Consider the following 25481-nt stretch of genomic DNA (forward strand, 5'->3'; position numbering starts at 1 on the left):
ACAGCAAGGATTGCTGCCTGATCTTTCCTCTGGTAGCTTCATCCCAAATAGGTACCCACCAGGTATCAACCAGGGCTCTCCTGTATGAGGCATCTTTTTGGTTATACAGGGGTCAGGGAGCCACTTGAGGAGGCAGTCTGTCCCTTGTCTGCCTTTAGAGGCACTGCTGGGCTGTCATGGACTCAGTCCAGCTGTTGTGTAAACTTCCTCTGGCTTTTGTTTACACAGGTAGTTTTAGAACTACCTCAGCAATGATGGACACCCTTTCCCCCACTGAGCTTGATTGTCCCAGGTCAAGCTAGAACTGATGTGCTGGCTGCAAAACTCTCAAGTGAGAGGCTGGCTACAAAACTCTCAGTTTGCTGGTCTTTGTGGAGGTGTAACCCACTCAGCCATATCACCTGTCTCCCTACTTTCAGCCCCCCATCTTTCTGGAGAGCAGGTAGCTTCATCCCACAAGTGCTCTTGGTGCTAGTCAAAATGTCTTCCCAGATCTGTGCTGACAACCCATGGTGCCAGCCAGAGCTGCCACTCAGATCTGTGCTGTTAACTTGCAGTGCTTTTCAGCCCAGCAGGGATCTCCTGGTCTGTGGGTTGCAGAAGCCATGGGAGAAGCACGGTATCTGAACTGGAGTACTCAGGGGTAGGGGCTAAGTCCCTGACCCTCCAGTTGGTTGCACTTTCTGCGTGTGGCAGTACCCCACCCTACCTTGGTTTGCCTCCTTGGGCTACACCAACTGTCCAGCCAGTCCCATTGAAATGAACCTGGTACCTTGGTTGGAAATGCAGTGATCATTCGCCTTCTGCATCTCTCTTGCTAGGGACTGTGCTCTGGAGCTGTTTCTATTCAGCTATCTTGGCAGAATCCCCTTACTCTGGCTTTCTTAAAGTGGGCATGTTTTTGACCTACACAGAAATATTGCTGTTGTAAATCAGCAGTATTTAAGTTACTTTAGTAACCAAATAAATAAGTAGAAATCTAGAAGGGTTAGATGAAGTAGAAGAGAACAAATACTATTTCTGGTATAGATTGTAAGTAGTGGCACAAATAATTGACTTAATATCTACTGGTGAAATTTAGTGTGGGACAATTACCAACTTCACATTTAAAAAATTTGGTTTAGGCTAGTCATCAGAGGTATAATTTTAATCCTTGAACAATGATTAATGATGTCAGGTTCTATTGCTAATTTTGCTATTTATTTTATATGTATTTTTAAATAAATTTAATAAGTATTTTAAAACAAATTTAATCATGCAAGTTTGCTTGAAAGCACAACATTCAGAGTGCTTTATCTCACAGATATTATGTTATATATATATGTGTGCACATAGATAAACACATTTTTTTCTCTAATTTGTCTCATCTTTCTTAAGGAGCCAAGATTAATACTAAAAAGCCTAACAATATTCAGGAGAAGTTGGGATTGGAACTCACAGATAAGGAGTCTTGGAATCTACAACAACATTTACCAGTTGATGGTAAACATTTCTGGCATTGCTGATATTTTTAGAGGAACTTATCTATGAGAATTAGTTAAATGATACCTGTATTGCCATATTGCAGCTTTTAAATGTATTCAGAAATGTTAACTCTTAAATATGTTAAAATATTGTCTTCTGTTATAATTCTTTGGTGTCATTGGTAGGCTTAAGCAATATCTGAGAGTGTCTCTACTATGAGTGACTTAACTTAGGAAAAGAAAACAGATAAAGGAAAATACAAAGGTAAATGAGGAGATATAGAAGGAAAGAGAAGGCCTGAAAGTAAGATACCAAGAAATGGAGAATAATGCCAGGAAGAGGTTAGGCAATTAGAGTTTCAACTGTTCTTAGACCAGAAATGAGGGCAGGCTGAAGATCACCCATAAATGTGATCTGATTCTTTTTTTTTCTCAACTTTTATTTTAAATTCAAGGGTACATGTGCAGGTTTGCTACATAGGTAAACCTGTGCCATAGTGGTTTGCTGCACAGCTCAACCTATCACCTAGATATTAAGCCCAGTATCCATTAGCTATTCTTCCTGATGCTTTCCACCTTACCTCCAATGGCAGGTCCCAGTGTGTGTTGTTCCCCCCATCTATCCATGTGTCTCATTGTTCAACTACCAATCATAAATGAGAACATGTGGTGTTTGATTTTCTGTTCCTGCATTAGTTTGCTGAGGATAATGGCTTTCAGCTTCAACCATGTCCTGCAAAAGACATGCTCTTATTCCTGTTTGTGGCTGCATAATATTCCATGGTGTATATGTAGATCTTCTTTATCCAGTATATCATTGGTGGGCATTTGGGTTGATTCCATGTCTTTGCTATTGTGAATAGTGCCACAATGGACATACTTGTGAATGTATCTTTGTAATAGAATTATTTCTAGTCCCTTGGGTTACATATGTACCCAATAACTAAATTGCTGGGCCAAATGGTATTTCTGGTTCTGGATCTTTGAGTAATCACCACACCGTCTTTCACAGTGGTTGCACTAATTTACATGCTCGCCAACAGTATAAAAGCATTCCTATTTCTCTCAGGGAAACGCAGTTTAAGGCATAAATAGATATCACTGTTCATCCACTAGAATAGCTAAAAATAAAAAGTTCAGCAACACCCAGTATTGGTAGTGATGTGAAGCAATTGAAACTCATATAATCTAAAGGGTCTTCTAACCACTGTGGAGATTAGTATGGTAGTTTCTTTTCTTTCTTTTTTAAAATTGTACTTTAGGTACTGGGGTACATGTGCAGATCATGCAGGATTGTTTCATAGGTACATGCATGGCAAGGTGGTTTGCTGCCTCCATCCCCCCATCACCTATACCTGGCATTTCTCCCCACATTATCCTTCCCCCCTCCCCCCGCACTTTCCCTCCCTTAGCCCCTCCAACTGATCCCAGTGTGTGATGCTTCCCTCCCTGTGTCCATGTGTTCTCATTGTTCAACACCCACCTATGAGTGAGAACATGCAGTGTTTGATTTTCTGTTCTTGTGTCAGTTTGCTGAGAATGATGGTTTCCAGATTCATCTATGTCCCCACAGAGGACATGAACTCATTTTTTATGGCTGCATAGTATTCCATGGTGTATATGTGCCACAAATCTGGAGACAACAGATGCTGGAGAGGATGTGGAGAAATAGGAATACTTTTACACTGTTGGTGGGAGTGTAAATTAGTTCAACCATTGTGGAAGACAGTATGGCAATTCCTCAAGGATCTAGAAATAGAAATTCCATTTGACCCAGAAACTCCAAACATATCAAAAAATGCTCATCATCACTGGTCATTAGAGAAATGCAAATCAAAACCACATTGAGATATCATCTCACGCCAGTTATAATGGTAGTTTTTAAGAAGTTGAACATAAACTTACTCTAAAACTCAGTACTCTCACTCCAGTATAGTTTTCCAAGAGAAAGAAATGTATATTTTCTCAAAAATATTTGTGCATGAATGCTCACAGCTTTATTCATAGTAGTTAAAAACTGGAAATAATCCTAATGTCCATCCACCCTCAAAGAGATCAACAAAGTATACTATTCATACAATGGAATATTACTCAGCAATATAAATGAATGATTTACTGATAACATGCAACATTCTGGATGAATTTCAAAACATTATGCTGAGTGAAAGAAGACAGGCATGAAATAATACTGACTACATGATACTTTTTATGAAATTCAAGAACAAGCAAACATACCAGAAAGTACATCAGTGATTGTTTGTTTTAGAGGGACTAATAGCATAGAAAGGGAACTTTTGGGGGGGTGATGGAAATGTTTTGTATCATAATTCTAGTATTGTTTACATGGGTATATGTATTTGTTAAAACTTATCAGACTGAACACTTAAAATTATGGTTTATTGTATGTAAATTATGCCTCAACAAAGTTGATTTAAAAACAAAGAGAAATGGAAGTATCAGATATACAATAAAAATGGTATTTAAAAAAATAGTTACTCTCAGGAATAGGAAGGAACAAGGTGTCTAAAACTGGAAAAGAGAGTGCACTTCTCCAAACCTTCTTGTTTTAGAGTTTTTATCTTGGGTTCATATTATAGGCTTGACTCATTAAATCATTGGTCATATGATTGAACTCAATCTCTAGTCCCTTTCTCTTCTCCAGAGGTCAGGAGATGGGGGGTGGGGCTGAAAGTTTAAACTCTATAATCACATGGTTGGTTTCCTGGTAACCAGCCTCCCCTTCCCCAAGCTATCCAGGGATCCATACCATGAGTTACTTCATTAGTGTATCTCAAGTATGGTCTAAAAGGGCTCCTTATTAATAACAAAGAAACTCTCATCACTCTATAACAGGAACTGAGGACCAAAAGAAAATATATTTTTATTACAACACAACCCCTAAAACCCAGACTGTGGTCTCTATGTTCTATATCCCCCTTCTTCAAAAGGGAGCATGGTGTTATCGGCAGAACATATCTAAGACATGGCACCCAAGTGTTAGCAGTAGTGAATCAGCACAGGTCTGCAGCAACCTCAATTCTTGCCTCCTCAGAGGAAAAAATTTGACTGAGGGGCATAAAGCAGAAAGAGAGACTGAGGCAAGTTTTAGAGTAGGAGTGAAAGCTTATTAAGAAGCTTTAGAGCAGGAACACAAGGAAGGAATGTGCACTTGGAAGAGGGCTAAGTGGGCCACTTGAAAGACAAGTATGCAGTCTGACCTTTTAACTTGGGGTTTCATATGTTAGCATACTTCTAGGGTCTTGCATCCCTTCTCCCCTGATTCTTCCCTTGGGGTGGGCTGTCCACATGCACAGTGGCCTGCTAGTGCTTGCAAAAGGATTTACTGGATTAGGGGATTATTTGAGGTGTTCTTCCCTTGCCAGCTGAATGTTCCTAGAAGGTCATATACCAGTTAAACTCCACCATTTTGCTTCTTAATTCTCATACTTGAGCCCATTCACCCAACTCCTGAGATCTTATTGGGAAGCTTCTGATCCCCAGTTTTAGGTGTTTCTGTTTATTAAGAGACTACCTTTTCCTGATGCTAGCTGTGAGAAATTGTATTTTTAGAGAGAGAGTTAAAAACCACCAGACCAGCACCTGCTGGTCACCTGACATTCCTGATGTATGGGGGTGGATGGAGCCAGAGTGTCTCCTGCTCTGCTCATGTCTGACTAGCTACCTCCTGTAATAATGGCTTTTTGGAGAAATGGTTGATCCCAGATATGGCAAAGACAATGTACAACAAGAGCCTGGAATATTTCATAATGCCACAAAGCAATAAAACTATCCAGTGCTACTAGGTTTATGTCAAAAGAACTCAAAAACTGACTTGAATAGGTTCCCCCTGGCCAAACATAGGACAATTTGATCATCAGTAAGAATAATTGCAGTAATTTGAAACAAATCGTTAAATCTATGAGTTTTTTTAAATAATACTCAAGTGAAACAGCAAAACAAACAACTAACAAAATTATCACAAATCATCACTGGAAGAGTCTAGGAAACAAATTATTTTGAGACTGGTATATAGAGGGAAATAAGCACTTTCTCTACAAAGTTTAATTTGTAGTAGCCAAATAACTGAAGACGAAGTTTATCTTATGAATGTATTGCAGCTAAACGAAAAAAGGAATGATTGGAATTGAATATGAAGATTTTGCAACCTTTAATAATTTGATGGGTCTAGTCTATAATTATCAGTGATCACTATTATCACCCAAAAATAACGAAAACTAGACTTTGTTTTCAGATGCAAATACAAAATATTAGCTGTGAGTTATTTGTTTTCCAATTGACCCTGTATTTGGTCGAGCCTCTATGTCTTACTACCAATTCACAGAAAAAGATAGAGCACAGAGGAATATGTTAAACCACACCATGGGGGTATAATAATCAAAATCCAGGTTATGGGAAACTCTAAAGAGCTAACAATGTAGTGTTTTCAAAAAAGCGCAGGGAAAAATGAGGTCAAGTAGGGACCTATAAATTAAAAAAGACATGATTAGTGTCTGGAGCAGCCACAGGGTTCTGGAAGTCCAGATGGTCTTTCTGCTGCTAAGCCTTGGTCTGGCTCCCATCATCCTCTCATAATGGACAATATTCACTAGCTCCTCCTGTGGACTACCATGTTATAGGAAGGGAAAATAGTTTACACATTGCATGACCAAAGGAACAAAGGTGACCAGAGTACTCTTAACTCTATTAGAACTGTTTTTTCTTTTGTGTCTGCAATATGGGATGGCATTGTTTTCATGAACTTCTAGAAACTTCATCTGCAAGCTTATTTTTGCTTCCTGTGTTATCATCATTCCCATTTACAGTATATTTGAATAAATGATTATATTTAAAAAGTTACATAGAGCTTTTTGATTGTCCTAAACTTAAAACATTTCACTTGTTTCATTTGTAACTGTGATCATAATTTTTGCGATGATTTCTGGCCTGATTAAAGGAAATTTGAGAGCTCTACATTTAAATACTTTAAGTAAATTTGAAGGTTTTAAAATTGCTTTTTATAAAATAAGGCATTTATAGTTATTTGGGGTTGTCTGGCATTATATGAAAGAAAATTAAAACCACACCGTACTTACACTTACCTTGATGGATTATTTGTGGGTGGCAGTTTTCTCTAGTTCTTGGCAGTGTGACAGCTCTTGGAATACTTTGCAAATTACAGCTGAAATCTGTATCCTCCATTACAGTTGGTTTATGTGACTAGACTAGGAGGAAAGAAGAAATCAAATGGTTATTTGCTAATTATTTTACTCCTATAAAAATGTCTAATGTTAAGAAAACTTTCAATAAACACATTTGGTCAACATGATAGATGATTTACAGTCCTTCATGAAAGGAGAAAAAAATTAATTCTTTCTGTCTTTGCCTGATATAATCTATATAGTAATGATGTAAGTCATAATTTATTTTAAAGTGAGTGGCTCTTGGGAAACTTCTGTTCTAATACTTCCATGTTAAAGTTAAATTATCTTAAAGCTGTATGAGGACCTATTAGATTACTGATAATTGAATACTTATTTGTTCATTTACTCCATTGAGTCTTTTGTTATGCTTCTGATTTATAAAAACATAAATGATGGGATCCATACTCCAAATCTCAGCATCATGCAATATTCTCATGTAACAAATCTGTACATGTACCCCCGTATCTAAAATTTAAAAATAAAGCAAAAGAAAATGCAGCACAAAAATTTTTAATGAATTTTTGGTTTACTTCAAGGAGAAAAGAGGAAAATGAGAAAATGCAGGGATCTTTTTCTCACCCCTTATCTAATTTCTGTAGGTAATGAGCGAAACATTAATATATATGAAATTTGAAATGCATTAAAAAAGTGAAAGTTTACATTGTTTTGCTCAGTTTGAAAAAGTGAATACCAATAGCATAAAAAAGTGTTTGCATGATCTATGTGATTATGGAATTTTTTTCCTACTAAGTGATTGCAGATGACTTATGAGGGCTAGAAGGTATTTTGCTATCAATGTAAGGATTTTTTTCCCTCTCAGGTCAGGCTTATTTTAGAGATCTGAAAAATTACTTGTATGAATTGAACAAACTTCTCTATATCATTGTAAAAACTAAAAAAAAAATTTAAAAGATACCTAAAAGATGTAATAGAATTTGCAGTTGCAGATAACAGACTTTATTAGGATCATTATTTGAACAAACTCAAATAACTGATAAATATCTAAAATAATAATAAACGAATTTGAACAAAGCTCAAAAATTGGGACAATCAGAAAAATATGAAGACAACCTAGATAGTTGATACTTTAAGGAATAGTTTGTTAACAAATTTAGCATGATAATGACTTAGTAATATTTTTTATAGTGTTCTTATATTTTAGTCATATATACTGAAATATTTACAGATGATTTGATATGATGTCTATGATTCGCTCCTAAATAATTAGTATAGGATGGCAGTAGTAGGTGGGAGTAGAGAAAGATTAAGAATGGACATGTTACTAATCATCATATTACTAAATGAGAAGTATTCTAAATGTCCTACTCTCAGGTCATTTGGAAAGACTGTCATGCCGAATTCTAAAATAAAATTTAACTTTCTAAATTTATTTATGAAATATTGGAATCTTTCACAGTTTTTATAAATTATTATATGTATTTGCCTTTTAATGTAACAAAACAATAAATCAGATGAAACAAATAAATGTAATAGAGGCTCTTAAAAGTAAGATGATCCTGGCCAACATGGTGAAACCCTGTCTCTACTAAAAATACAAAAATTGGCAGGGTGTGGTGGTGCATGCCTGTAGTGCCAGCTACTTGGGAGGCTGAGGCAGTTGAATCACTTGAACCCAGCGGTGGGGGAAGTTGCAGTGAGCTGAGCTCAAGCCATTGCCCTCCAGCACAGGCAACAAGAATGAGACTCCATCTCAAAAGAAAATAAAAAGTAAGATGAGGCCAGGCACAGTGCCTCATGCCTGTAATCCAAGCACTTTGGGAGGCCTAGGCGGGTGGATCACTTGAAGTCAGGAGTTTGAGACCAGCCTGACCAACATGGTGAAACCTTGTCTCTACTAAAAATACAAAAATTAGCTGGGCGTAGTGGCAGGTGCCTGTAATCTCAGCTGCCTAGGAGGCTGAGGTAGGAGAATTGCTTGAACCCAGGAGAGGGAGGTTGCAATGAGCTGAGATCATGCCACTGCACTCCAGCCTGGGTAACAGAGCAAGACAGTAACTATGATCCTTTTGCTCTGATTCTTATACCATTTCCTAGTCATTAGATTGTCAGTCTTGCCATCATATATTAATTGGTTGGTTATTATTTTAGATATTCATCAGTTAATACTAGTTAATACTACATGATAAACTGTTTCGTATCTTGGAAAGGAGTTCCAATCTTGATAGGCGAAGAAAAAATCAACCTTGATGTTTATGCAACAAAAATGTGAAATAGAGACCTCAGGATTTTATCAGCAATGGAGACTACCTTTCTAGATAGTCTGGACAACATTTATTTGTCTAACATTTTAATATTAGATTGCTTGCCTTCAGTGCTATAATTCATTCAATTCATTCAGTTAATTAACATTTACTGTGCTCTTAAAGTACCAGGTACTTCTCTAGTATTATAAGTGTAAGAGATACAGTGGTGAATCAGACGATGTTCCTGCCTTCGTGAAAGTCATATTTCCACTAAGGTGAGGGAGAAATTAATAAATAAAAATGAGATGAATTTATGAAGCAGTAAGTGCTGTGAAAGGAAAAGAAGGTAATATGATCAAGAATGGAAGATGCTGGGGTTGCTTTAGATGGGATAGTTAGGGACTGCCTAATAGAGGAGGGGAACATTTCAGCTGAGGTTTGGAGTCAGACTCCTTTTAGAAATCTTGCTGAATAGAATTTTCTTTAACATAAGCCTAATGAAATACATTTTATTTCTAATTCTGATATTAAACCTCATTGCCACTTGGATAGATTTTGGACATAGTATTGATAATACATAGACATTGTTTTGTTTTGGTGATATAGTATCATGATACCTTTTTCATAGTTCTTTCTCTTTTGCAAGAGGGGAAAGTTGATATCAATAACCTTGATACCATTCTAGAGAAAATGGAAATGAATTTCTCTGATAAGGAATTTGAAGAGCTGTCACACAATTTGCCAGGTATTTATGACTATTATAGACACCACCACCTTCATCCCCCTGCAGGGATAATTTAGGCTTGTGGGTTTATGATTTCACATGTTTAAAATTCTACTTTTTTTAGTTCTTGAAATACAGCTGACACATGTTAAGGTAACTCAGTCCAAAAGTAAGCATTTCATTTTGCTGAACTGAGTACTACCTTCATGATATTTTAGAATACTCCATGTTTCTTGAAGTAAATTCAAAGAAGAAAGGCCCATGCTAGGATCTGGAGGAAAGATTTATAAAATATGCAAAACTTAGTGTTTATTCTTAAAGGTGCATTAGATTAAGGGAGGAGATAAATATATAGGCAAAAAATATAAGTGAAAATAATTTAGGGGTTAGAAATATCAGCTTATCATAGGTGCTCACTGAGGACCAAGTGTGACTATGGTCAGTTTAAAGAATTTTGGTGCAAGTGTTTGTGCTGCTTTTAAATCCTGCCCTAGCAGCCTACTTGACTTGGAATGGAACAAATGTTGATTTAGGAATCTGACAGATACAGTTTTCAATACTTTACTTGTGATTTAGGCACAGTTCTTAACTTTCGTGAGGCTCAACTTCTTTATGTGTTTTTTTAAAAAAGAGTCATAGTATCTTCACAGAATTATGAGATGAATCATATGGAAGTATCTAAATACATGGCTTGGTAGACATGCATTAAATTTCCTTTTCTTTCCTTCCTTGAGTGAAAGAGAGCAAATTAGAGAGGTCAGGAGATCAAATGAATCTGCTCGATATGGAGGAAAATACTTAAAAATTTTGGCTTTAATGCTATAGAGTTTAACACTACAGTACTTTAATGAAAAAAAAGCTTGTATATCATTTTTCAAATGCTCATTTTTCCATGTTCTTATGGAGTGGGAAGGGATGATAGAAATACAGTTATAGTGAAAATAGTGGGAAATTATTGATTTCTAATGCTCTGTCTCAGAATTAAGACCTTCACATTGTGTTTTTGAATCTCACTGTGGTCTCTGTGATTTGTATTGTTTTATAGCTGATGGGAAAGTGAAACATATTAAACTGTTGCATGCAGCTATACCTGTTACAGGTAAGAAGTTGATGTAAAACTGAGATACTAATGCTTTACAAACTTCTTTGTAACAGTATTTTGAATATGTAACCATTTCGTTGTAACTTCTGACACTTTATTAACAATAAAAATATTTTCTAATGAACCACTTTGACTTTGAATTTCAGTGTTCTTAAAATAAAATTATAGTGCTGTTTCTTGACAGAAGTCCTCCATCCTCTAGAGGTTTCACCAATAGCATGCTTCACTGATTATACGTTAGAAATATGAAACCTAAGTTGCATAATAAAAATAATAATTACTACTATATAGTGGACACTTTCTATATACCAGGCACTGTGCCAAGTGTTTTGCATGCATTATTACTATTATATCTATTATACAGGTATATTCTTCATTTTAGAAATGAAAGACTAGAGGCTTAGTGGGTAAATATCAGGATAAAATGTATGTAATTTTTCTTTAGATTGTGTCTATGTATAGACAACCAGCTTAATAATTCAAGAGAAAATAATAACGATACTACCTGTTAGTAAATAATTTTAGGTTGTTGATATATAATTTCTGACCTGGAATTATAAGAGGATTACCAAAACATGACTATTTTAGACTATGCAATTAATTGAAAATAGCTCATATCTTTATTTTGATCTATAGCTGAATTAGAGTGATACCTTGCTAGGTATTTGCTTATGTTGCAATTATTAAATAATTCTTAAATGTTTTCCTGGGCTCTTTTTCTAATCTTTCAAAGGAAAGAAAATTGATCTCAGTGACTTTTGAAACATTCCTGGGAATATGTTGGTTAAACTCACAGATAAGAAAATGTTCGACTGATGAATTTCTCTTCAAGGGAGCTTTGTTTTGAGACTGTGTGTGAAAATTTCCAGATCTATATCATATACCAATGCTTTATAAAATATGTTGAAGAAAACATTAGCTCAATATAACTATAATGAAAGATAAAACTGTTTTGTGATTGAAGTTTTTGTATATTTATAGTAGCAAACCATTCACTTATGGTTTCTGCCATCAGTATTAAACAATTTTGAATGGTATACTAGAATTACCTATAGGCCTAAAGTCTAAATATAAAAAAAGAGGGAAACAAGTCTGAGAGGTACAGAAAGAGAAAGTAGGAAAGTAGCCATAGAGAAAAAAATGTTAAAGGAATGGGTATGTATATGTAGCAGGTTCAAATTTGGCATACTACAAACTGAAGTACACAGTAAATGTGGTATGTTCTTTATTTTTTCTAACCTCATTTCTCTCTCAGTCTCCCATCCTATTCTGGCTGTGGGTGGGATGTTGAAAGATGAGAAGGTAGGACTGAAATTGACCAGTAATCCAATTTCTTCTGGTTTAAGCAAAAAAAAAAAAAAAAAAATCATCTCTTTTAGCTGACCCAGCTCATTTTGGGAAATTACCAGTTTTCAAGACTTTCTCTTATTTCCCTTCAGAAAGTCACCCCAGTATAAGGGAAAGCTTGAGTGTCTTCCTGGTGGTAGAAGAGGGCAGCCAGAACTTGTTCTTGATAGTCTCTTTAGCAATGTCCCATATTTCATGGGTTTCCATGGATCCTGTTGACCTCTCCTGTAGAATTCTTCTGCTTGAGAAATTCATGATCTGTTTTCTCAGCAAAGTCAAGATTCTGTGATCCTTCCTTCACTAACTTGGCTCAGTCTTAGCACTGACTGGTGATGAGGACCTCTGAATCTCAGTTAAGTGTTCTGTCTGTACCCAGACTATGCTGTCTACCTCAATCATTTCTGCTAGGAATCATCTTGCCCCCTGACTTGATATCCCATGGCAAACCCACTAGCCTTCCTCTCCCAAATACCTTTCACATTCCTCACTGGAAGTACATGGAAGTATCTGAATTTCTTATATATCACACAAAAACCAAAGGAGACCAGGGGTGGCATATTTTCAGCCCTCTGTCTGCCTACATATACCATGCCACAATATCTATCCTTCATGACAATGGAATGCTAGTGCCTGTGCACTTAGTGAGCTGGTAACTTCACAAAGTTCCAAACAGGAAGTATGACACAAGTCCTTATTGCTTTTTTCATAACCCTACCCTCATTCCCACCAGCATCTCTGGAGTTTTTCTTCTATCTTACCTCCTCTTGGAGAGGGGAGTTCGGGGAGGAGATGGAAGGTGGCCAGTAGGCAACAAGAACACTTAAACCTCTCTGTAAATTGAGATAAATAGATAAAAGAGAAATAGATGAAAGGTGATTGGTAGGTAGGTAGATGATAGGTAGATAAAAATATATTACTGTGACTTTTTCTCTTCTCAGTTTCACTTTCTTAAACTGTAAAGTAGACTTTTTATTTTTCTTCTTATCAAGTAGAGGGTAGAAAGAAGGAGGAAAGGAACTTTCCTTATGTAATTTTTGGGCTTTCTGTCCTCTATTTTACAGTAACACTAAGTGTCAGACCTTGAAGTTTTGCTTTGTAAAAGTAGCCTTTAAACATTAAAAACAGTTTTTGTTCTTTTGAAGTAGTCTAAATTCTATGGCTGATTTGGAAAAAGGTTCTATGGAAAAAAGGAGATGTGAGAAAGAAAAATACATTGATAGAATTTAAAATGTTATACCTTTACATATGTTGGGCATGGAAGGGTGTCACGAACAATTGCTTCAAGGGTGACAAGATTTTGGCCTAGCTTCCATACTGTAATGAAGTTATTTCTTTTCTTTCTTTCTTTCTTTCTTTCTTTCTTTCTTTCTTTCTTTCTTTCTTTCTTTCTTTCTCTCTCTCTCTTTCTTTCTTTCTTTCTTCTTTCTTTTTTTTTTGAGAGAAGGTCTTGCTATGTTTCCCACGCTGGTCTTAAAATGCTGGGCTCAAGCTATCCTCCTGCCTTGGCCTCCCAAACTAGGATTACATGTGTGAGCCGCCATGGCCAGCCTACAAAGATAGTCCTAATTTTTTTCTTTTCTTCATCATCTTTATCGGACATTCCTATTATTTTGTTTGTTTGTTTTTTGTTTATTTATTTTTTATTTTTTTGAGACGGAGTTTTGTTCTTGTTACCCAGGCTGGAGTGCAATGGCACGATCTCGGCTCATCGCGACCTCTGCCTCCTGGGCTCAGGCAATTCTCCTGCCTCAGCCTTCTGAGTAGCTGGGATTACAGGCACGCACCACCATGCCCAGCTAATTTTTTGTATTTTTAATAGAGATGGGGTTTCACCACGTTGACCAGGATGGTCTCGATCTCTTGACCTCATGATCCACCCACCTCGGCCTCCCAAAGTGCTGGGATTACAGGCGTGAGCCACTGAGCCCAGCCCCAGATATTCCTAATTTTTAAGGCAAATTGGAAAAGTGCTCCTTTATGAAACTTAAACTATTCTATAAATTTTCTCTTCTCTGTGAGTTGTATTTTTTTAATTTAAAACTTTATTATTTAGGCTGTCAACCAGTGATTTGTTCTCTAGTATGATTTCATCTCTAAGAAAGTTATAGAGATGGAATAATAGAGAGTGCAAATTTATGAAACCATCTTAGGTGCATTTTACCTGTTTCTTGGATTCTGTGAAGCTGGTGCAGAACTCACAGGTTAAGAAGACATTGTGCCATAACCACATTGTTTTGGTTGGTGAAAATAATGGTTTAAGACTCCAGATTGTAATGATTATCTTGTCTTCATCATCCTTCTGATCTTCATAACAGAGTGCTTCCCTATCCTGTCATCCTGGCTGCCCACCCAACCCCAGGACCAGCAGCTGTTTCTTACTTCTTACCATATAATGTATCTCTTGCTTATGCCCAACTGCTACTGACAGGTCCCTGTCTTTTTTCTTATTCCAAGCTGCTCCTGGTCTGAATTTCTATCTTGGTTCCCTTTTGTCAGTATCCTAGTCTATAGAGAAATAGTTCTAAAGTCTTACTTCTTGCTTCCAGATGTCCCAGTGCATGCTTCCTCTCAATCCTTCCTGGTGTTTAAGCTCTGATGGTCCCTTGAGTGTTCCATTCCAGTTCTTCCAGCTGAACCCCAGTCAGCCTGAAGGTGTTCCTCTGGCCTTTTATGGTTCTATGATTGCCAGTTTTTATTATGAATTCCAGCAGGGCTGGTATACCTATTTCCCATCTCCTTCTAGTTTGAAGGCTAATAAGGAGAGATGCTATTTGTGGAGTCCATATGTATGCACTCTCTGGATAAATGAATTGTTCCCCTGGGACCCTGCCAAGGCCTGTTATGCTGATAACATGACAGCCTGTCATCACATTGGATTGATTTTCTCCTCCCACCATCACCAAATAGCTTCATCTCCATATTAGGTGTAGGTTTTAAAGCCTACATGTGCCATCTGGGATACCCTCTTCCCTTTTCTCTCTTTGTAAATATTATCTGTCCTGAAATGTGTGATGCTTTTGTCCTCTGTATCTATTTCTGCATATACTGAGTCCCCCTGCCTGCCTGGTTTTTACAATTGTATTCTTTTAAGATCTCTAGCCACTAACATAGATAGCTTACAGTGGACTTCACAGATCATGTATTATACAGTCTCTCTGATGCTGTTGCTTGTTCTGGTGACTGACTCCAGGAGAAAAGCTGGATGTGGTGGATTATCCTTCTGTTGTCTTCTTACTGGAATACGGTGGACTGTTACTGACCTTTTCTACACTTGTCTCCTATTTTCCCGAGTACAGACCTTTGAGAAATAAGAAGAGGGAGTGTCAGCCTTTATTCTGAAACTTCGAACTACTTCTAGATCCTTAAAAATGTTTTTGATTCAGGGGAAGCCAGGAATCAAGGTTATGAAGTAATAATAACATGCCAGAACAAATCAAGCAGACTTGAATTGAGAAGAGATGGAAAGAGGGAAAGACTGACCACTCTATCACTCCTCTACCGTCCCAAAACCTCAGTCTCCATTATTTGTGGGCTCATCGTGGTTGAAAACAATTAGGGTTTGGGAATTATCCGTTTAAGAGTATGTATGTATATACCTGCTCACAGATCCACCACACCTGTTTAGATAGGATTCCTGGAACAGGTGTATGAGAGGCCAGGTGAAAAGTCAAAAAAAGGCAAAACTCTAGCATTATGAAAATAAGTTCAGTGTCAAAAGGTGTGACTTACTGGTCAATTTCAAACTGGGAGAAAGGCTATGAAACATTTGTATTGACTTAGCTGTAGCATAGGAGAGCGTGGTCTGATATCTACTATTAATATTGTTAATGACATTACTAATTATTAATGAAGAACTATTACAATTATAGGAAATATATGAATGTTTTTCGTGATGTACACACGGTTTGAGCATTACTCTTCATCCCAAAGAAAGACAAGAATCATCACAATGATGAACGTTTATTCAGTTATATCTTTTTGCTAAATGTTTGTCTTCTGAGTTAAATATTAGGCTTTTACAATAAGTTTTTTTCTCAGTAATGACCATAAATAGATGATCAGATATATTTCACAGTAGAGACATAAACTAAGTCTGAGAAGGTGTATCAGAATAAAATTTTACCTGGTTTGAAAGCTTTCAATGGTAAGATGGATGATGACTGGACAAATTACTCCCAGTTTACTTCATCGTAGTTCCTAATCGCTTGATAAGGAATCCTGCTACTCTCCAACGTATGGATCCAACATAATTTAAATTATCTTATCTTGACAGAATGTCTGTTTTTGGTTGATTTACATTGATCATATTTATACACATTTTGATACACTTTTCTAGAGAAAAGACTGAGTTTATTTTTAAAGGTTAATTGTGAAATGCAAGATAATTGCCATTCAGTGATTGTGGTTAGCATGGACAATGAATCTAGTTTGGGTTAAAAAGGTAACTGAGCCTTCCTTTGGCTCAGAAGTAGTTATTAAAATGTATCAGGCGGCCGGGCGCGGTGGCTCAAGCCTGTGATCCCAGCACTTTGGGAGGCTGAGGCGGGTGGATCACTAGGTCGAGAGATTGAGACCATCCTGGTCAACAAGGTGAAACCCCGTCTCTACTAAAAATACAAAAAATTAGCTGGGCACGGTGGCACGTGCCTGTAATCCCAGCTACTCAGGAGGCTGAGGCAGGAGAATTGCCTGAACCCAGAAGGCGGAGGTTGCGGTGAGCTGAGATCACGCCATTGCACTCCAGCCTGGGTAACAAGAGTGAAACTCCGTCTAAAAAAAAAAAAAAAAGTATCAGGCACTTGCTATGCTGACAGAGTTCTAAGTCTCTTCACATGTAACTTTATCTCCACAGAAACTCTATGAAACAGGTAGGAATATCTTCATTTCATAAAACAGAAAACTGAAAACTAAAGAAGTTAGGCTATTTGAAAAAGTTCCAGTAGGTAATAAATAGTAGAAAATAACATTCAAACCCATGTATTATTATTCCAACCATAGTAATTTTCTCATTTCACTAGAAATTTCTTTTTCATTATAAGAATAATACACTGGAAGCTAATTTTGTTCCCTTTGGAAATTTATGGTGTATATGTTTATTCTTTAAGGGAAGTAAGCTTAATTCTAATTGTATTGAATCTGTGTAAACTTAGGTTCCAGTGATCTTAAGTCTACTTGCAAAAAATATCTGTAATGCATAAGCAAATATAAGGTAGAACATTTCAGCATTAGTGGTGGTTTTCATATTTCTTTCTCTTTACTAAGGAGAGACAGTAGATATCAGAGACTTGGACAACGTACTAGGAAACATGGGGATTGAACTCACCAAAGAAGAACTTAGAAAGCTGACAAGAAACCTTCCAGTTGATGGTGACTCATTTTAGATATTAAAAAATCCTTCAGAAGAGGGTCAAGGGTTTATAGATGAGTATTTCTAAAACCAGTTTAATTTTGTGATAATAAAAAACCTTGTAAAATCTCAGAAAGATTCAGGTCCAGAGCAAGAACAAAGCTTTATTTTCTAAATCTACATAGAATACAAAGCATTTGACTAGACTGATTCCAAGGTTGTTTTTCACATCTGTGAATGTTCAGGAAGCCAAAGAAAAATGTAGAAAAAGAAAGGAATGAAAGAAGGTTAATGTATATTCTTTCCACATTTCCCATTCATTTTCCTATTCGGATTCAGCTCCCTAACACTACTAAAACTTCTCTTAGGACACTATAACTTGCCATTATTTGTCAGTTGCATTGGACATTATTCATTGTTTTTTGTTGGAGCTCTCTGCTGTCTTTGATATTGATGATACATCTGATCTTGAAATTTTTTTCCCTTAGCTTCTGTGTTGTTACCACAGTCTGGATTTTTCTCATTCTTATTTTCATTTTACATCCTCTCTCTGGAAAATCTCACTCATATCTGTGGTTTTACATATCACCTACATGCTGATGACTTTCAAATCTGTATTTTTACATAGACCACTCTCCTGCACTGCAGACTGCTATATCCAAATGCCTTGAGACATTTCTACTCAGATATTCCATAGGAGACATTCTTTTTAAAAATTTTTATTGGATTTTAGGTTTTGGGGTACATGAGCAGAGCATGTAAGACAGTTGCGTAGGAACACACATGGCAGTGTGCTTTTCTTTCCTTCTGCCCTTCACCCACATTTGGCATTTCTCCCCAGGCTATTCCTCCCCACCTCCCCCTCCCACTAGCCCTCCCCTTTTCCCCCCAATAGACCCCAGTGTTTAGTACTCCCCTTTCTGTGTCCATGTGTTCTCATTTTTCATCACCCACCTATGAGTGAGAATATGCGGTGTTTCATTTTCTGTTCTTGTGTCAGTTTGCTGAGGATGACGTTCTCCAGATTCATCCATGTCCCTACAAACGACACAAACTCATCATTTCTGATTGCTGCATAATATTCCATGGTGTATATGTGTCACATTTTTCCAATCCAGTCTATTATCAATGGGCATTTTGGTTGATTCCAGGTCTTTGCTATTGTAAACAGCGCTGCAATGAACATTCGTGTACATGTGTCCTTATAGTAGAACGATTTATAGTCTTTTGGATATATACCCAGTAATGGGATTGCTGGGTCAAATGGAATTTCTATTTCTAAGGCCTTGAGGAATCGCCACACTGTCTTCCACAATGGTTGAACTAATTTACACTCCTAACAGTGTAAAAGTGTTCCTTTTTCTCCACATCCTCTCCAGCATCTGTTGTCTCCAGATTGTTTAATGATCGCCATTCTAACTGGCGTGAGATGGTATCTCAATGTGGTTTTGATTTGCATCTCTCTGATGACCAGTGACGATGAGCATTTTTTCATATGATTGTTGGCCTCATATATGTCTTCTTTCGTAAAGTGTCTGTTCATATCCTTTGCCCACTTTTGAATGGGCTTGTTTGTTTTTTTCCTGTAAATCCGTTTGAGTTCTTTGTAAATTCTGGATATCAGCCCTTTGTCAGATGGGTAAACTGCAAACATTTTTTCCCATTCTGTTGGTTGCCGATCCACTCTAGTGACTGTTTCTTTTGCCGTGCAGAAGCTGTGGAGTTTCATTAGGTCCCATTTGTCTATTTTGGCTTTTGTTGCCAATGCTTTTGGTGTTTTGTTCATAAAGTCCTTGCCTACTCCTCCTATGTCCTGGATAGTTTTGCCTAGATTTCCTTCTAGGGTTTTTATGGTGCCAGGTCTTATGTTTAAGTCTTTAATCCATCTGGGGTTAATTTTAGTGTAAGGTGTCAGGAAGGGGTCCAGTTTCTGCTTTCTGCACATGGCTAGCCAGTTTTCCCAACACCATTTGTTAAACAGGGAATCCTTTCCCCATTGCTTGTTTTTGTCAGGTTTATCAAAGATTGTATAGTTGTAGATATGTTGTGTTGCCTCCGGTGCCTCTGTTCTGTTCCATTGGTCTATATCTCTGTTTTGGTACCAGTACCATGCTGTTTTGATTACTGTAGCCTTGTAGTATAGTTTGAAATCCAGTAGTGTGATGCCCCCCGCTGTGTTCTTTTTGCTTAGAATTGACTTGGCTATGCGGGCTCTCTTTTGGTTCCATATGAAGTTCATGGTGGTTTTTTCCAGTTCTGTGAAGAAAGTCAATGGTAGCTTGATGGGGATAGCGTTGATTCTGTAAATTACTTTGGGCAGTATAGCCATTTTCACGATATTAATTCTTCCTAACCATGAACATGGAATGTTTCTCCATCTGTTTGTGTCCTCTCTGATTTCGTTGAGCAGTGGTTTGTAGTTCTTCTTAATGACAATAAGTGGTATGCTGGTAAGATGGCTCTCTGTAAAATATTACCACTTGATTTGTAGCATTTTTCAACCTCTATGATGTAAATTGTCTCACCATGGCTGATTTCCAGTGGTAAACAATTTAAAAATCAAGTTCACAAAACTGAATATTTAATAATCAGTTGTCATGACTGAATTCAGGTTGGTGGTACACCATTAAAAATGGTTCATCACTAAGTTTATTTTTGTTAACTTGATTTTCTTTTTTGTTAGATTTACTCCTAGGTAATTTTCACTTTGTATGTAATTGTGAATGGTATATATCTATATCTATGTATATCTCATTATTGCTGAATTATGGTTTTCTAGGACTTTGTTCCTTTTTTAAATATTCAAACCAATTACATAATGTTTATAGTATCCTCCTATTATCTTTTAAGTATCTGTAGGATCTGTGGTGGTCTTATTTGTCATTGGTTATGTTTTCTCCCTTTTTTTCATTTGTCAATCTTAGTACAGGTATCTGTCAACTTTGTTAGTCTTTCCAAAACACAATTGTTTTTCTGTGTTCATTCTCTCTATGTAAGGTTTGTTTTTTGTTTCCGTAATTCCTGCTTTTGTCTTTATTATTATTTTCTTCTACTTTTGAGAGGTTTAATTTGCTATTTTTTTCTAACATTTTGAGATAGAATTTTAGATTATTGGTCTTTTTATCTTTTTTTTTAGAGTATGCATTTAAGACTAAATTCCCTTGTCTGCACATCTTTACCTTATTCCACAAGTTTTAATATGTAATATTATCATTGTCATTAAATTGAAGATATATTCTAACTTTGTGCGGTTTGTGTTTTGACACATGAATTATTTAGAAATGCACTTACTGATTTTCAAATATATGGGAGTTTTCTTAGTAGTTCTTTACTATTGATTTCTAGTTTAATTCCCTACCCTAGATAGCACATTTATTTGTACCACTTGTCTTTGCCATTATGCTAATTTAAAATGACATAAGTTTTATATAACTGTGTACAATATTATTTTATAACCATCACTTGGGAACACCTCTTTTACTAAGGTTGAAGGAATACTATTCATTCTCTGTATCTGCAATTGACTGCTTGTTGTTTAACAAATACCATTATTTGCCTTAATTCTGCTTTCATAATATGGAATTAACAATATTTTTTAAAATTTTATTTTTCTCTATGTTTTTTGTTTTGAAGGAGGAGAAGTTGACTTAAATGACCTGGAAAATGTCCTGCAAAATATGGGGAGAGAGCTCACATCTAGAGAACAGTTGGAACTAGAGAAATTACTTCCAATTGATGGTAGGCATTTCAAAATAGTAGTATTCTTCAAGGGAGTTAATGTAGTCATCAAGGGAGTCATTCCACATTATACATATCAGTAGAGTCTTGAAGTAGTTAGGAATATGTCCTCAGAATTTACATTATTTAGTAACCTATGTTTGTTGTACATTGTTTATAAATTAGGGATTATAAAATATTCATAATTTCTTAGGTAACTATTTTTAATATTTAGGAATACAAAAATTGTCTAATAAAATATACATAACTATAAATCTTCCCATCAGGGCTAAGGAATTAATATTGATGGCTATCTTTCATCCTATTGGGATGTGTTGGGTTAAGATCTGTAAGAAACAGGAGGAGGAGATAAGAGAGGAAGAGGAGGAGGAGGAGAAATATATAGATGTATGGGAGAGTGGAGAAAAAAAGAATAAAGTCAGAAAAGGTATACTTTCTTTGCTTTACCCTAGTTAGTATTAATAATTTTCTCAGATGCTAAAGTACTGACAGATTTACCATAACAAACCACATTGCCATGTATGTACCTATGCAACAGTCTTGCATGTTCTTCACATGTACCCTAAAAACTAAAACACAATAAAATATATATTTAAAAAAAAAGAAATGAAACAATCCTACACATAACTAATAAAAATGCTTAGGAATAAAAAAAAATTTTGTCTATATTTTAATTTTATTATTTTAGAAGATATTAAGTAAATTTTAAGGGCAAATTATTTTGTGGTATGTATATCTGAACTTAAGAGATTTCTGTATTGCTTTTGTATACATATTTTCCATATTACATAAATTATGTATTTTCTTACAGCTAATGGAAAAATATATAAGAATAGGTTGCTGAACTGTGTGAAAGATATAAAAGGTAAGTGATATGCAAATTGAGAAAGCAGATTAATTGAGGTACTTGTGTTATGCTTTTGTTTTTTCCTCACCACTAAATTTTGCTATCAATCTCATATATATTTCCATAATTAATTTTAATATATATACATGTTGACATTGGTTTATAATTTTCTGCATTTTATTTTTAAAATTTATTCTAGCTATCTTAGATTTTTCTCAGTTTTGGCTGTGGAAATTATAAAATTTAGTCTTAGGTATCAAAATTTTAGAGAAGCTAGTATATCCTGAGATACAGAGCAAACAGAACCTTATTTGTATGGATACTTATATTAAAAACTATTTGAAAAATTGCTATATTTCTGCCATAAATAACCTGAGTGGTTTATCAGCTTTCAACATGCTGCTTATGTGGGCTTATTTTGGATACTGGCTATAAATGAATACATTAATTTTAGTTCATTAATGGCCCTCTTTAAGCACTCAAGTGTCCCTGGGCTCTTCTTTATAATAAAATTGATAATTATGTTGCATAAAAATTAATATTTATTACATTGTGACTTTTGTTTCAATTTCTTCATGTCTTCCTCTTTTATAGAGTTGCCAGTCAATGTTCATGACATTGACAGTATACTTGGAAACATGGCACTCAAACTCACAGCTGAGGAACTTAATGATCTGACCCCAAATCTACCAGTGAATGGTAAGAAACTTAATAGCTTTCCACCCTCAAGGGAATTTTGGATTCTTAATAGCTTTGCACCCTAAAGAGAATTTTGGCTAATATTTTTGTTAGTACTTATTTGGCATAGATGAAAATGATTTTTTTCTCTTAACGTATTAAAGTTAGTACTTTTAATTTTTTCATTCATTCACTCATTCATTTAACAATTTTTTGTTAAGCACTACATATCAGGTGCTATGCTAAGTGCCAGAGATACAGTGGTAAGCAAAAGTAGACATTGTCCTTGGCTTTGGGGGACTTAATGTAAACAATCCTTAGTGTACCAATAGTAGCTGAGAAAGTTGCTAGGGCCTTAGTCAAATTAACAGTTTTCATAAGAACTAGAGCTACCAGAGTTTCAGCCAATATGTACAACTTTCCCTCCTTATTTATAGACATGGATTCTCAAATTGTTGAATCAGATTTCATGAATCAAGAACAGAATTGTCTGTCTTAAAGAAAAAATTGAATTAAAATTGAAGTGTGGTTAATCACAAAAAAAAAAATCTTTACTTTAAAGGAACTAAAATAGAATATATTAAGCTAGACATGGGCCAATAATACAAAACAGTATTCCCTAGGAACATCTTACTGAACACTGTCTCTTGCATATAAAAATGTTTGTTCATATGTCTTGCATGCCATTTAGTTATAACTTTGCCATGGGTTGCATACTGTTTCACCATTGCCCTATGGAAAGCTCATTCCGCAAAAGATATCTTTATCAAATCATTGCTTCATTTTCAGTACTATTGATGTACCAATTAAAGACATGTAGTTAGATGTTAAATATATGGGAGAGTGACATCAGCAAGATGGCAGAATAGAGGTCCCTGCTCTAGTTCACCTCACAGAAACACCAGTTATCAACTATTGACAGACAAGAATGCCTTTGTGAAAATCTTAGAACCTGAGAACAAGGCTAAAATGCATCCCCTTGGCATACAAAAATGGAGGAAAACTATATTAGAAAGGTAAGAGGAGAGGTTTCATTTTGTTGTAGCATAGCACTACACCAAAAGGGATCCCCTGAGCTGATGGTTTCTTGAGTGAGAAAAGAGATCCCAAGGTGAACATTAAGCTTCCCCAGTGTTCTGGAAAATTTTAGGTGGGCCAACTTCTGTCTCGCCTCATGGGGAACAATGGGGGAATTGGCAGGGCTAGACAACCTGGGGTCAGGTAGGAACAGAAAAAGGTATACATGGTTCACAGTGTGCTGACATTGGTGATGGCACTGCATTCTGCTGGCAGCCATGTCCAACCAGAAAGCCCAGCCAGTGGCTTCCTGAAGCCTAATGGTGAGAAAATAGGTTGAATTTAAAGAGGTCTACATCAAGACACATTGTAATTAAATTGTCAAAAGCCAAAGAAAAAGAATTTTGAAGGCATCAAAAGAAAAGTAAATTATCACATACAAGGGAGCCTCTATAAGACTAACAATGGTGCTTTTGGGGACTTAATGTCAATAATCCTTAGTATACCAATAGTAGCTGAGAAAGTTGTCTTTTAGGAGCTTAATATTTCTCAGCAGAAATATTGTAGACAAGAAAATAGTGGAATCATATATTCAAAATATTAAGAGAAAAAAATATGTTAACCAAGAATACTATATCTGGCAAAACTGCTGAAGGAGACAGAAATACCTTCCTGTAAAAACAAAAGCTGAGGGAGCTTATTATTATTAGTTTATTGCCCTACAATAAATGCTTAAGGGAGTTCTTTAAGCTAAAATGTAAGGATGCTAATTAACAACATAAAAGCATATGAATTATTAAAACTTACTAATAAAAGTAAATATATATAGTCAAATCTGGAATTTTGTAATATTCTAATGGTGGTAGGTAAATCGCTTTCAACACTAGTATAAAAGTTAAAAGAAAGCATATTAAAAATTACTATAACTATAATAATTTATTAAAGGGCACACAATACAAAAATATATAAACCATAATATCAATCATCTAAAATGTGATGGGGTCTTTTTATTTACTGTTGTCCAGGCTGGAGTGCAGTGGTGTGATCTCAATTCACTGCAACTGAGAGCCCTCCCTGGCTCAAAGCAATCCTCTCACCTCAGCCTCCAAAGTAGGTGGGACTACAGGTGCACACCACCACACTTGGCTAATTTTTTAAATTTTTTGTAGAGATAGGGTTTCAGCATGTTTCCCAGGCTGGTCTTGAATTCCTGGGCTCCAGCACTCTGCCCACCTTAGCTTCTCGAAGTGTTGGGATTACAGGTGTTACCCACCATACTCAGCCCTTTGTATGTGATTAAAGTTAAGTTGTCATCAACTTAAAATAGGATGTTATGTTTTATTTAAGCCTCATGGTAATCACAAAGGAAAAAACCCATAGCAGATATGCAGAATATTAAAAGTAAGGAATCAAAGCACACCAGCACAAAAAGTCATCAAATCACAAAAGGAGATAACAAGAGTTGGGTTAAATGGACTAACCTGGGATATGGCAAAAATCTTTAATTTATATTATATTTTTAAAAATCAAGGATGTGTTTCATAAACTTGGGTAACTACTCAAAGAATAGTAAAAAAATATATGGTCACTCCTTGATATTTGTGGGGGATTGGTCCCTGGACCTCGCACAGATAGAAAAATTCATGGATGCTCAGTTCCCTTATATAAAATGACATAGTAGTTGCACAAACCTATTCACATCCTCCCATATATTTTTAATCATCTCTAAATTACTTATGACACCTAATGCAATGTAAATGCTATGTGTGCAGTACAGATAACACCTATTTAAAAAATATTTTTGTCCTGTGGT

At 35.9% G+C, this 25481-nt stretch overlaps 1 protein-coding gene across 24 annotated transcripts in view; it reads left to right on the forward strand.

Moving 5' to 3' along the window:
* EFCAB3 (EF-hand calcium binding domain 3) overlaps positions 1-25481 on the forward strand; it is a 466563-nt gene that overhangs the window by 218669 nt on the left and 222413 nt on the right. For 17 of the 24 annotated variants that reach the window (XM_035300329.3, XM_035300331.3, XM_078373418.1 and 14 more), the window contains 7 exons: positions 1378-1482; positions 9497-9613; positions 10638-10691; positions 17304-17408; positions 21022-21126; positions 21938-21991; positions 22568-22672. In XM_035300329.3, coding sequence (XP_035156220.3) covers positions 1378-1482; positions 9497-9613; positions 10638-10691; positions 17304-17408; positions 21022-21126; positions 21938-21991; positions 22568-22672 — 645 coding nt within the window. Of the gene's footprint in view, positions 1-1377; positions 1483-9496; positions 9614-10637; positions 10692-17303; positions 17409-21021; positions 21127-21937; positions 21992-22567; positions 22673-25481 lie in introns of those variants that run through there. The other 7 variants (XM_078373435.1, XM_078373437.1, XM_078373439.1 and 4 more) reach the window with 5 other exon arrangements.

Source organism: Callithrix jacchus, chromosome 5 (genome assembly GCF_049354715.1).
Source record: "Callithrix jacchus isolate 240 chromosome 5, calJac240_pri, whole genome shotgun sequence".
In the NCBI taxonomy this organism is placed as follows: domain Eukaryota; kingdom Metazoa; phylum Chordata; class Mammalia; order Primates; family Cebidae; genus Callithrix; species Callithrix jacchus.